The sequence below is a fragment of the Acromyrmex echinatior genome, chromosome 17, assembly GCF_024713525.1.
Source record: "Acromyrmex echinatior isolate Ae372 chromosome 17, ASM2471352v2, whole genome shotgun sequence".
NCBI lineage: Eukaryota > Metazoa > Arthropoda > Insecta > Hymenoptera > Formicidae > Acromyrmex > Acromyrmex echinatior.
The window spans coordinates 3,412,451-3,426,312 of NC_141868.1; the positions used below are offsets into that span (position 1 = coordinate 3,412,451).

Sequence of the window (13,862 nt, forward strand, 5' to 3'; positions counted from 1 at the left end):
ACAACAGACAGACAGACAGACGAAAGACATTTTTCACAACATTTAATAAAACACTATCAACTATGTATGCCTCTTTTTTACTCAAATACTCTAAAAGTTACTTACATACGTGTATAATTTTTTTATATGTTTATTCCTTTTTCTTCCTTCAATACCACGCGCGCGGACGTGTCACGTCCCTCTCGCGTTTTAGATACACCCCTTTCCCGACGCATGTTTCTAAAACATTTCGTCACTTTTTGCACCTTTCTCTCTATCGATCTATTTGCTCCTTCTCTCTATCAATCAACGATTTCCATCCTCCGCTCGTTTTGTTAGGCACCGATCATCGACGATGAACACAATGAGGTACGCCAGCGCGATCAGGGAGCAAGAAAGGAAAAAAAGAAAATAAAAGAAAAAGAAAAAAGGGTGCCTCGCAAATCTCGGGAACTGACACGTCCGGCTTCAAGTGTATATGTATGTATGCGTACGTTTGTTTATGGGATGTTTGTGTATGGGGGGGTGTGTGTATAATTTGTGTGTATAATTGTTTACGCACGTGTAATCCGTATGTGTGTATAAATTTAATACTATCGTCGTATCGTTAACGCTTCGCTTATGTATAGTGCTTCGATTAATCGTGGACACAGCGATCAACGTCCCGGGATGCGCTAAATTTTAAGAGAGGTCCGTTTCTCTTGAAATGTCTTCTACGGAGGATACGATTGATTGGTTTCTTTTCGGTTTGGAAAATGAACGGGTGGTGCAAAAGGGTAGTCGGTAGCGTGATGGAGATGCGATGTGTGTCCCCTCGCAAGTTTCATCCCTCTCAGCCGTTCCTTTTCGTCGCCGGAGAGCCGAGCCTGTCGCCTCAAGCGCGAATTTCCCTCTTCCCTTCTTCTCTTTCGAGCTTCTTCTTCGTCCTCTTCAAATCTCTCTCTCTCTCTCTCTCTCTCTCTCTCTCTCTTTCTCTTTCGCCGTATTCGTGTCCGTCAAATTTCACCACCTCCGAAAGAGAATGTTCCCTCCCCTTCGGGGTGGAGAGAATAATCGCGCGGTTCTAAAGTCGTATATAATTACGTAGGCACCGTAATATCAGTTACAAATGTCTGTTTAACAATTTAAAATGGAGAACTTCAAATGTATCGAGCGCCAAATTATAAAAGTATGATTGCTCTAGGCAGTCGTATGTATGTTTATACGTATATATATATATATATAATTATAGAAATGTAATTTAGTAAAACTCATGTAGTATATTGATAACACACATAAAATTAACTTCCTATTCAAAATAACCAAATTAATTGCTTGACCATTTCCACGACTTGTGAAATAATACTATATTCTAAACATAAAATAAAAATTAACAATTGTATATACTCCTATATAAATACATTATATTTTTTTAAAATATGCTTATATAATTTTAAAATATATCATTTTACATGCAATTTTATATATATATATTTTTTTTTATACATTTATATTTTAAATATATAAGATCGCCCGCACTAGCAAAAGTGTATCTTTTTTTTTTTTTTTTGGTTTTTCGAAAAAATATTCTCCTGGCGCTCGACACGTTCGAGATCTTCACGCTTGATTCGCGAGAGAAGAAAATCGAAATCCGCGCTTCGTCGTCGATCACTGGAAACATTCGCAGCTTCTACATCGACCGGCGTAAAAAAAGTCCCATATAATTTATCTCTTAACCTACAAACTTGACGCTGAACCGTTCTTTCTCTTTCCTCTCTTCTTAATTTTTTTCTTTCTCCTCGTATGCACAAGTATCACAATCGCTCACGTTTCACGCTTGTCGTCTACGAATGTGTCATGTGTGCGCGTGTGCCTTTCTCGCTTTACATTTTGTTATTCTCGTTCGAGAACGGCGATCAACGAAACGCTGTTTTCCGCTTCGTTCGCTTCGCATCTCAAAGTTCCGCTCTAGAGCGCGATTCGGCAGCTCTATCGATTCGAGAGATCCAAAGATCCTCACTCTGGAATTTCGTCCTCACCGAGAGTTGCAACGCACTTTGCAGAATCTTTAGTTTTTTTTTCCTTTTACTTTTTTTTCCGCGCAACGTTCCTCAACGCTAAAAGCTCGGACGTGAGAAACTGAGAATTAATCAATCGCGTAAACGTCAATCTAATCGGAGCTCTATTTAATAAATTCCATTATAAAACATTAAATAAATGTACATATTTCTATTGAATATATATTACTTATATGAGAAAATTCATATAAATATTATACAAATCCCAATATAAAAATATTGAATACAGATTTGATATTTGTATATATATGTATATAAATTTCGATATACAGCATATCATACGCAAAATATTTCATATTGCGTACAATATATACATAAATGATATAAATCTTCAAAATTCAACTGTGTATACTTGTACAGCACAGATAATTCCAGCAATATTGCAGTAACATTCCAATAATATTACAGCAACGTTGCAACATTTCAGAAATAATGTGGCGTTGTAACGTTGCAGTGATGTTGCTGCAAGATTCTGTGCTGTATAGTTATGTGTTTGTGTATTTGTGTATACGTGTATTCCAGAACGATTCTCTCGAATTAGAGCGAGCGCAGATTCGCTCTAGATCGATACATTTTCCACGTACGCAGCCCCTCGAGGCTCGTCCAAAAGGACGCGCAACCCGCTCCCGGTCGGTCGTTCCTTAACGCTTAAAGTTAGATATTATAAACTGCAATCTATAAGCTGATCCCATGTGTTATTTCTTGGTCACAACCTCGTTGAAATCTTTTCCTAACATTGCTCACGGATCGCTCTTGAAGATTTCCGACGAGAATCCCAGGGCTTGGATGTCCCACCTAAAAATACTCAAAAGTCTGTTCTTTCAAGCTAAACTTCTTGCAACGTTCATCTTCCTTCCTTTTCTTTCTAACATGGAGAGGAAAAGATGAATGATACAAGAAGTACAGTTGAAAAGAACAGACTACATATAAGAGATTGGTCACTGTTTAGACTTTTGATTGGTCCACCAGATTTAGGACCACCAAATTTAGGACAGATAGATACACGGAACAGAACCCAGGTGACATAAAACATTTCAATGTTCCACGTTGAAACGTTGCTACAATCCTGAAATGTTCCATTCTACTCTGAAGATATATATGCATCTCATTCTATCTTAAGTACTATCCATTCTGAATATGGCGGACAATGACCAATCCCCTACTTGAGGATTTCTGGTCCCACCTGCCAAGGCCAGATCCTCATCGTTGTCTCGCATAACGTACATCGTCGGCAGTCTGCGCAGGACGAGTCACTCATCTTCACGATCTACTACTATTCTTCCGCACTTTCAAACGAGAATCTGTTCTCGATCGCAGTGGAAAAGAATTATAAGCTCGCAAAATTTTATATCGCGAAATCCCATACAGCACAGATTATTCCAGCAATTTACATCAACATTTGCAACGTTCTAGAAATATTACAATAACATTGCAACGTTGCTGCAAGCTTCTGTGCTGTATAGAGTAACTTTTCCGGCGCGTCGATCCTGATTAAGAACGACGCCGACGATGACGTCACGAGTCTCTCCATCCCGGGCGGACGCACACGTCGTAGCCGTAAAATTCTCTAACGATCTCGAACGAGATCTCAAAAATCCGAAGCCCCAGGAGACATTTCATCTCCCTCGGAGGGCACCATGTTCGCTCCTGTTCACGTATCGCACGGAAGGGCGAACCGTCAACAACCTCCGGAATCCCTTCTTCCATTTAAATTGTTCGAAGTTCTCGTTTTCGAGATTATTGGCAAAATTGGAAGAGATCCGAAGGATTTCGATTTTCCAGATTTTGAAGGAACCGAGCCACTAGCAACGTTCACGGAGTGTGACAAGTGTCCCTGTATTCAAACGGTCCTGGATAAAAGACTTGAAAAAAACGGACTATCGAGCATTAAGGGCCGAGTTCCTTGTTCTCATCGCGTGGACAAGAAAAGGCTTCAGCCTTTCGATTTTGAAGAAACCAGCGGCAACATTACGTCCTAGAAATTTCCGACGCGAGGTAGGCTTCCTTCATCCTAGGCAGACACAGTCTCCACCATAGACTTCTTGATGATCTCACCAAAATTCTCGTCGCAGTCCTCGGACGCGCCATCGGGCTGTTGTTCACCGGTGACCTGACTGGGCTCGATCATTTCCGCGACTTTGCCGGTCGTACCGTGAGTACCATAAGTACCGTGATGCTGCTGCGGTTCATGCATCTCACCGTAGTACGAGTATCTGCCGCTGAGCAGCTCCGAGAAGGGCTCGAGCTTACCCTGCATCTGCTGTACCACTGTTGCGTTCATCGGCTGCACCGAGTTGGTGAGGTTCGTGTACTGTGCGGTACTCGTAGCGTCATCCTGCGCGAACACCGTCGTATCGTAGGATGAATGCTGCTGCTGTTGCTGTTGCTGGCCCTGCGGTGGCGGTGGCTGTGGCATTTGGTGTACCTGGGCGGCACAACCGCCCTGAAGAGCGGCACCCGCGGCGTCCTGGGGCCCACCACCGTAGGGACCGTAATGCGCGAAGGCAGCCGGATTGGGCGGCGACTGGAACTGCGGCGGCGGCGGTTGAAATCGCGACGTAGATGGCAAACTCGCATACGGCGATCCGTAGTCCTGATACGAAGACTGCTGGAAGCTCATGCCGCCACCGCTACCGCCGCCACTACCGCCACCACCGCCGCCGCTGGCGGCATTACTTTGCACGCCTGGCGAGAAGCTCTGAAAGGCCTGGCCGAATTCTGGATGCAGCTTCCGCTGTACGACGACCGATTGGTTGCTGTCTACTGCATCCTCGCTTGCGTAACAATCATCCCTAATGGCGTACAAGTCCAGACTATCCTCCCGTGTGCCAGGTACCTCTGGTTGGCAGCCAGCCACACCAGCTCCGACACCTTCGTGATTTGTCTCATAGTGTAAAGTCGTGAATCCACCTCCCCCGGGTCCCGTACCCGGAATAGCGCACACGTCACCCACGGTAGCTTCCATCCCCAGAGAACTGATGTCCCTTAGAGGACGAGCTCCCCTGCCATTCTGCCCCTGATTGTCCATCACCTGATCGTGATCGCCGCCACCATCTTCGTCACGTTGCTTTTTCTCCAATTCTAATCGCATCAATGTGTGGATGAAATGCGTTCGCACCCGCACTGGGTTGAACTCGATTCTGCCTGTACTGTTCGCGCAACCATCTCGTGTGCAGCCGCAAGGAAAACCTGGTCGATCCACCTGAAAACCGAATTTAATGAAAAATTGTTTCGCACTTCCCGGAACGAAGTTCTCGATTTTTTAAAGCTAAAGAAAAATTGATTTCAAGTTTATCTCGTTAAATCCTTCAGTTTATCCAGCTTCAATCAGCTAAACTGATCTAAACGAGTAGAACGTGTTAACAAATGAAGATTAATTGCTGGAAGGATTTACTGCAACGGCGGTCTCTAAAAATTTCAGCAGATTAATCTCAAATTATATAACACATCGATCTCTCTCAAACTGGAGAAAATTAAGTTTACACGAATTTTCGTGAGTTCTAAAGAAGTAGGTCAGAACTTTTTAATTTTTCGCTTCGCGTTCAATCAAGATCAAAGTTCCTTACATTTTATATATAAGGATGTGCTCTTCTTTCTTTCTCTAAGACAAAGTGCCATTCGGAAGAGCTAAATTATCGCCTTAGATCGTTCAATTAATTTATGATAATAGATAGAACATTAATTCCATACATGTTTTCTCTCTCTTTCTCTGTTTGTTTATATCCATCTATTATCTCTCTCTCTCTCTCTCTCTCTCTCTCTCTCTCTCGCTCGCTCGCTCTCTCACCTGACACTTTACGTTGGCCCTGCTACAAGGGCAGCTCTCAGGATCACAGTATCCCTTGCAACCGCATCCACAATGCTCTCTGCTGGCGCGGATATCACGACATTCATCCTTCTCGACAGCATCTATCCTGCGTACACCGGCGGCTCTAAGAAGCGCTCGGCGTTGCCACGTGGGTACCGGCTGTAGGAAGTAATAACTGTCGATGTCGAGCTCCTCGTTGTCGCTCGGCTCCTCATCGGTGTCATCGCTCGGATCCTCCGAGCTAGACGCCGTCTCGGTCACGCAGTTGGTCGCGCAGTTGCGTTCCGAACGCAGCTGCGCAAGACGAGCTCGGTGGATCCGTCTCTGCTCGGCTGCGTGCTCCGATAACGAGAACCTCTCCGCGTGCGTGTGCGTCGCGCTCATGCCCAGGGTGCTGCCGCCCTGAAACCGGGAGAATCGATTTCTCGTATTTCTTGTGTAAATCCATGCTCGCGTATACTGTTATTTTTTATTCACTTATTCGATTGAAGACGACCTTTCGGAATAAACACTGTAAGAGAACGTTAATAGTATAATACTGATAATGAAAAAGACTGACATTTAATTATGCATATTTGTGTATATAAAACCTATGTAATATTTAAATATGTATATATATATATATATATATATATATATATAATATTTTATTTTTTTATCGCCATACTTTCATTATTTCGTACTTATATGAATCCATGAATCGACTATAATAACAAAATTAAAATTAATAATAAGAACAACGCATATAAACAAGAATAAGTCTCTTAAATATATATATATAATATGTAAATACAATATATATTATATAATTCTTGTTTATTTTTTATCATCCTATTTTCATGATTTCGAACTTGTATGAATTTATAAATCGACTAATGGTAGAAATTAATAAAAAATTAAAGTAAAAATTAATAATAAAACTGATACTAACGCAAATGAATAAGAATAAGCTTCATAATAAAATGAAATTACGAATGATATTACGAAAACGCTATTACAAAAGATCGTTGACAAAACTTGTTCATTTTTTCCCCTGTGGCGATTATGGAATCTTATGACTGAAACCTACGTTAATCAATAAGAAACATTATATATCACGCCATAGAGTTTTATTGTAAAGTAATGGCATACAAAAGAAAAGGGAATCGATAGCGTCTTACACAAATTCGATAGTGAATATTATTGTGATATTATAGAACGATATTATAAATGACGCCAGATAAAGGGAAAAATTGAAAGAAGAGTTGTTTTGCGTGAACGCGATTGAAAGAAAGAGGAATCAATCGTATCTTATATATAAATTCGATCTCTATTTCTCGGGGAGGGATTTTATAAATGATGTCACGATATCCCGTCATAAACAATTTTGGATGCTTGTTATTCGTTTTCTTAGTCCTGAACATCAAATGGAGTATCTTTTAACTTAATTACATTCATGCGCGTTTATATACAAAGAGAGGGGGAAGAAAAGTAATTAAACAATAATATAAATAACATGTGAAAAGATAATTGGAGCAATACAATTGGCAATGCACGAAGCGTATAGATTGTAAAGAGAACGATAGCGAAATAAACATGCGAATTTTCCATATTCACATACTCTTCAGGAAAAACGGAATGAAAATATATGAAAATTTAAATGGCGTTCAATGAGCCATGTACTTCTATAAGCGAAGCGATCAAGATACAGACGTAAAGGGAAGAAAGGGAAGACGTATCACGAAGGTAGCACAAAGATTGCGAGCTGAAAGGAAAGATGATGGAAGGGAGAAACCGATTTTCCCACTTACCTGGGAAGGTACGCAGGTGAAACCCTGCGCCCTGGGGAAGTAATAGACCGTCACTGCGTCGAACTGAATGTTGCGCTTCTTCTTCAAAGGTTCGTCGACATTGCCCCGCGATTCGTCACCTTCCATGCAGTCGGTCAGCCTACGCTTTAGGTTGCTCTTGGCCGGAAGTGTCCGAAAGCTCGTCAGAGGTAACTGTCCCGGCGTCCCGGGTGTCCCCGAGGACGCCGCGTAGCCATCCAACTGGTTCACCCCTGAAAGCCGCGAACTCCGTATCACGAAATAACAAATCCCTACGACAAATCCCTATCGTTCCCATTTATCACGAAACATTTCAGTAACATTGCAGCAATGTTGCTGCAAACTTCTTGTTGTATAGAACCCATGTAACACAGACAATTCCAGCAATATTGCAACAAAGTTTTCAGTGTTACTGCAATATTTTTGGACGTTATAATGTTGCTGTAATATTGTTAGAATGATCTATGTTATATGAGCTAAGAACGAAAAGATATGCGGCGCTTCGCCTCGAATGTTTCAGGAATCCCGAAAATTCTGAGACCTTATGATTTATTGAGAGAGAAAGCAATTTGCTAAAATCCTTCTTGCGAAATTTTGAATTGGACCTCAGCAAGAGAGATTCGAGGGATGGTAATGATTTTTTTATTGAAGGGGAAGAGACTCCTGCGAGTCAATCATGGCGATGGGGAAATTCTTGTATAGATAACGAAATTCCTTATGCGTCCTTCGGCTCAAAGTTTTATTACGACGGTATATTAATTAGTTAGACTCAGGTATCAAAGGAGAACTCGATTAGTTGACATTTTGCTAAGAAAAGTGCACCCTGATTTTTATCGAGAAAGCAACGTCGTGCTTTCCGCTTGTTCCAAGACACCCGGTGTATCGCACGTTGACAATCGATGCGAGACTTATCGAATTGTGCGCTCTCCTCGCTCTTTTGCTGGACAGCTTAGACCTGGTGCAAATGCTAGACTGAATTGGCAAGAAGAATCCTCGTGGAGTTTAAAAATTTCGCGTTTTTATAAGAATAAAAGTCTACAAAAATCTTCAAGCTGGCCGCACAATTTAAAATGATTATCCTTAGACTTTTACAGCTTAATAGCAATCTCTTTGTTAAAAGCTTGCACTATAGCTACTTTCAGCAAAATCTTTTGTAAAAGATGAATAACAAGGCAATCTTGTACAGATAATTTAAACATCGAATAATTTAAATGTTGAGTAATACATAGTTTAAAACTTGAATATAAAATAGGATAGATGTATACTGTATAGTGTTAACTGATGATAGAATTAGAAAAGTCATCGAAAAAAATCACATAAAATATAATATTATAAAATGAAAATGGAGTAATTTTTAAGCGATCGTTTACAAACAACAATGCATTTACAAAATCCATTAAAATCTGTTTAAAGCTTAAAACTAATAATATTCTCCTTATCTAACTTTTAAATGACGATTCACGAACAACGATTAATTCACATTCATTTTAAACTATTTTTTACATTGAGAGAAAACTTTTTAGTATTTATGATTATAATTACATATTACCATAGTTATGATTATTACTGCTATAACGTCAGTAATAATAAGATTATATGTATAGTTCTATAATATACAATGGCATCGAAAATTAACTGTAATTTATAGTTTTTTTTTTAACCATATTTTATATGTTTATTCCAAAAATGACTATAAATTATAATTAAATTGCAATAATTTTTATAGTAATAACTACAATTTGTAGTCATTTTCGGTGTTAATTAACACTATTATGTAACGTATATTACTTACACTGTAGCAGTAATAATCATAATTATCATCACATGTAATAATAGTAAAAAATATCAAAAATTTTTCTCAACGTATTTTCTTAACAGATATTAATTCCAAATTTCAACAAGCATATCAAAGTGATTTGCAATCAGAACTTCATGGCAATTTAATAATTCTAGACACTTCCATCGAAATCAATAAAAAATCAGTAGAGAAAGAATATTCAAATTGTGCACTGAGAGAAAAAATTGATATTCACGACTATAATTACATGCTCAAAGAATGACAATTAAAGCCTTTTTTATAGCTTACTGCCATAATATTCGTAATAATTATTACATTTATAAGTCTACCAGAAAGATATATGATTTGCATCAGAAATGATTATAAATTATAGTTAAACTATCATTTTTTTCTCTCAGTGTGATGAGAACCTTGAAAAAAGAAATACTTCTTACCTTTCTCCTTATCAGAGAGAATGTCATCCGGCAGTCTGTCGAGGAAAGAGGTTTCTGAATCACTTTCCGGTGCAGGAGCCGGTCCTGGGTCACCAGGGATCTCGTTCCCCAGACCAGAATCACTCCCGTCGGACCTGACTTCGTCCCTGGCACCAGTCGCCAAGGCCAGGCTCTCGGCGGAGTCCTCCGTGTACGCTTCCGGTCGGTCGGCCTCCAATCTCGTCATGATCGGCGCCATCGCCTCCACGCAGCACAAGGTGACCCCCTCGGAGCACGGTAGTTGATCGGGCGCCATATCGACGTCACGCAATTCATGACGGATACTGGTGATGGGCGACACCTCCGAACTGTCGGAGCCGGTCTCCGTTTCCGTCTCAGTGTCGACGCCCTCGGCAACATCCACCGATACTTCCGGCGTCTCTTCCGGCGAACTCGGCATCGTCTCCGATGAGTCCAGCTCGTTGGACACGCGGCTGTCCTCGGCCGTAGGCGACGAGCTCACTAGCACCACCTCTTCATCCTCCTCGAGTTTACCAATCACTGCGACAGGCGCGGATTCGTCGTCTTTCTCGATCTCCCTTGAAGCTCCACTCTCCTCGGCGTTTTCCAACTGTGATGGATGCCCCGTGTCCTGGTTCATTCGCTCCAGTACCACTTTACATTTCTTCAGGACCATTCCACTGTCTGGACTACGAACACTCTCTATCGATTCACATTTTTTCGATCTGGTCATTGGACTGGAATTATTAGAGGGGCTCTGCCATCGTTGCTTCTTCGGACTCTTCTCCGAAGTCTCCGAAGTCGCTTTGAACGAATCACGCTCCTCCTCGACGAAATTCCTTTTTCCATTGGAACAAGATGAGCTCTCCCCGACAACATAATTCCATATGTTCTCGTCGACGTTTGTATCTATTAGGGCACTTTTCTTTTTTAAATCATCATTTTCGATGCGATTCAATACGATACTTAAATTTCGACAGATGGGACTTGATGGTACTGTGGGACTCATTGCTTCTTCGCCGACATGTTTTTTAATCGGAGTGCAAGACTCGCTTCCAACGTTTATGGCCACGTTCGCATCTCTGATGTCGTCTTGACAGAATTCTGTCTTCGTTCCGTCCAAATTGTCGCTTTTCGAGAATATCGGAGAAGCCACGTCGACGCCGAACGTCGTAATTTCGCCCTCGCTGTACTCTAGCTTTCTGCTCACGCAGTTTAACGTCGCCTCGACGTCGCCGCTGCTCGTGCATTCTGAAGGATCCGAGTCAATTTTACCGATCGCTTCCTTCTCTTCCTCTTTCTCTTCACTCGCATCCTGTTTCTCGCGATTCTGATCGACGTCCTGATTTCTGGAATCATTCGCTATAAATGATCCCGCGGAGGACCTCGGCGTTATCCTGCCGTCCAACTCGTCTCCGAAGAGACAGGACTCCGAGGTTAGGGATACTTCACCCAGGGTCCTTTCTCGCAGGCTCACCAACACCGGCGACAGTCTCCTGACGTCGTTCCTTAGCTGGGTCGCCTGTTCCTCCGAGATCTCGATGCCGATCCTTTTAATCTCCGTGCCGATCGGCAGGAAATCACTCGCGGCCGGTCTCTTCCTGGAAACATCTGACGATACAACATCGGACTTTTCGATCCCATTCTCCCACAACTCCGAAGACTCGTCGATATCGCGATTTTCGGAATCAGGCATTCTCGATGATCCTTCAAGTTCCTGAAGAGTGTTCTCCGTCGATTTCGCACTAATTTCGTCTTTCTGGTTTTCCTCATCGGCTTTCTTGTCTACTGTTAAATCCATATTCGCTTCTTTTTCTTCTTTTTTTTCTTTTTCTTCTTCACCTTGACTCGCTTCCGGTTTATCACTCGATTGTCTCGCTTCGAATTCTTCGTCCTCTGGTTTCTCATCCAATCTCTCGCACACCATCACCAAATCTTCACACGAGTCCGGCACGACGGATGGACACGTCGCGTCGTAGTCATTGTCACCGGCATCCGTTGTTGTCGTCGTTATCATTGTTGATATCATCCCGCCTGGCGCCGGTGCGCCTTCTGCCTCGGCCTCCACTGAGGTGGAATCCTCTTGGGCCTCAACGAAACAGTCCTGACGGGCCGAAGGCGATTCCATCTCGGGTGTTTCTGCCATCTGTAAGCACAAAGTTTAGTTGGAAATTAAAAGACAATTCTACATTCCTGGTGAAGAAATAATCTATTAGCAGCGGTATTTAAAGTGCGTATTTTAAGTGACGTAGCATTATCGATGAGTTGTAATTTATATACGTGGAATAGAATAGAAATGTAAAATGGAAATACTAAAATCATGTAAATCAAGATGAAATAAAAAGTAGTTACTATTTTACATATATACATAATATATATATAAATATAATATATTATATATATAATATTATATGTATATTTTTTTATACAGTAGTGTATACATATCTCTATGTATATATAAATAAATATATTATCGCTACTAGGAAAGTATTATACAAATATTAAATAAACTGTAAATACTCAAGTCCTGCGAAATCAAAATAAAAACACTGAAACGAAGTTTTATATCAAACAAATCAGAGTGAAATGAAACAGCGGAGTAAAATGAAGAGACACCGAAATAACCAACGTAGAATACGGATTAATTGGGTTGTTATGTCTACTGCGGGAACGACTTCTTGCCGTCCCTCACTGGCGAGGCAAATGATTTCACCATTATTATAATCAACGATCATTGAGCTCTACCTTTTTCACGAAAATAACATAAGCAAACTGGAGAGGACGAGGAAATCAATAATCCGCGCACTGATATCGCGCGCACCGTTGCTAAACCCAGAAGAGAATAAAAGCGAGCGAGAGAGAGGAGAGAAAGAGAGAACAGGAAGAGGACATCGATGCGGGAAGGAAAATCAATTTCCTGAAACGTAGTGAGTCCCTACCCCGTTACCTCATAATCCGTTCGATACATTTTTTTCTTGTCGTTCTCGAATACAAGATACCGCGGGGGAGCCTACATATAATCTTGGCCGGAGATTATTGATTCAAAGCCGACCAGTACGGCAGCAAAAGGGGGGTTGAAAGGGGGGAGGATGACAGGGAACACCTCCGTTCACGTCGAGGACAAGCACTGCGTGCGAGAGTTACTCTCGAGGACCTCCCAAACCTGATGACAGGCCCCCCTTGGATCGTAAAGAGGGGAAAGCTCTTTTACCTTGGAGTCGCGCGATCCTTCCTCCAGTTTGGTCCAGCTTTGTACCCCCTTTGTACTGCGACGGGGGGGTTCGCGATTTGAACAGTTCCGTGATCCTCTGGGGAGGGGGGGGGGAGTGATCGTCTTAAGTTGTCTCGCGACTTCGGTTACCACCGTCGTCCCGTTCGCGAGGGCCCGCGGGATACCGATGGTACAGTCCCATCGTGGATGGACCAGACGTGTCCTCGTGCAAGAGGGACGACGAGTGGCTCGGGCACAACATTCGCGATAGGCGAAACGATCTAGAGGACACGTCCGACCGAAGAGAAGAGAAAGTCTACCGGCTTGCCGGCACTCTCATGGGGAAAATGCACGAGATTCACCCCTGGAGACTTTCACCCGATCGCGCAGCCAGGAGTTCCCCGAGAGACGTCCGGGGATCCCGAGAGAGATCGACAAATCGTCGAAAAGCCGATGAAGTCGAGCTCGAAGGAAAAACTTTGAAATGAACCAACGTGAAGGAGACGATCGGAGTTAGAGCTTGTCTAACCCAATCCCGAGAGACCCAATCTGCGGCGCGGAAGAAGAACGTACAAGTCAGGGAAGCAACTGACGTCCTTTCAGAGAATGACGAGTATCAATGATGAGAAGCGCGACGATGATGATGACGATGATGATGATGATGATGACGAGAATCGTGTCGGGAGAGGACGGTGGGGGACTGTGTTGGCGACGAGATGTGGAGAACGACGAGGTGATTGCGGCGCGTTCGACAGCTCGGAGCAGAG

At 42.3% G+C, this 13,862-nt stretch overlaps 1 protein-coding gene across 4 annotated transcripts in view; it reads right to left on the bottom strand.

Annotated features, from left to right (window-relative positions):
- Positions 1 to 61: 61 nt before the first annotated feature.
- Positions 62 to 13,862, bottom strand: part of Axud1 (AXIN1 up-regulated 1) — a 49,427-nt gene continuing 35,626 nt past the window's right edge. For 2 of the 4 annotated variants that reach the window (XM_011061519.2, XM_087414986.1), the window contains exons 2-5: positions 9,885 to 12,030; positions 7,635 to 7,885; positions 5,824 to 6,246; positions 62 to 5,238 (exon numbers count right to left, since the gene is read on the bottom strand). In XM_011061519.2, coding sequence (XP_011059821.2) covers positions 4,048 to 5,238; positions 5,824 to 6,246; positions 7,635 to 7,885; positions 9,885 to 12,030 — 4,011 coding nt within the window. In that variant the 3' untranslated portion in view covers positions 62 to 4,047. Of the gene's footprint in view, positions 5,239 to 5,823; positions 6,247 to 7,634; positions 7,886 to 9,884; positions 12,031 to 12,629; positions 13,043 to 13,095; positions 13,861 to 13,862 lie in introns of those variants that run through there. The other 2 variants (XM_011061520.2, XM_087414987.1) reach the window with 2 other exon arrangements.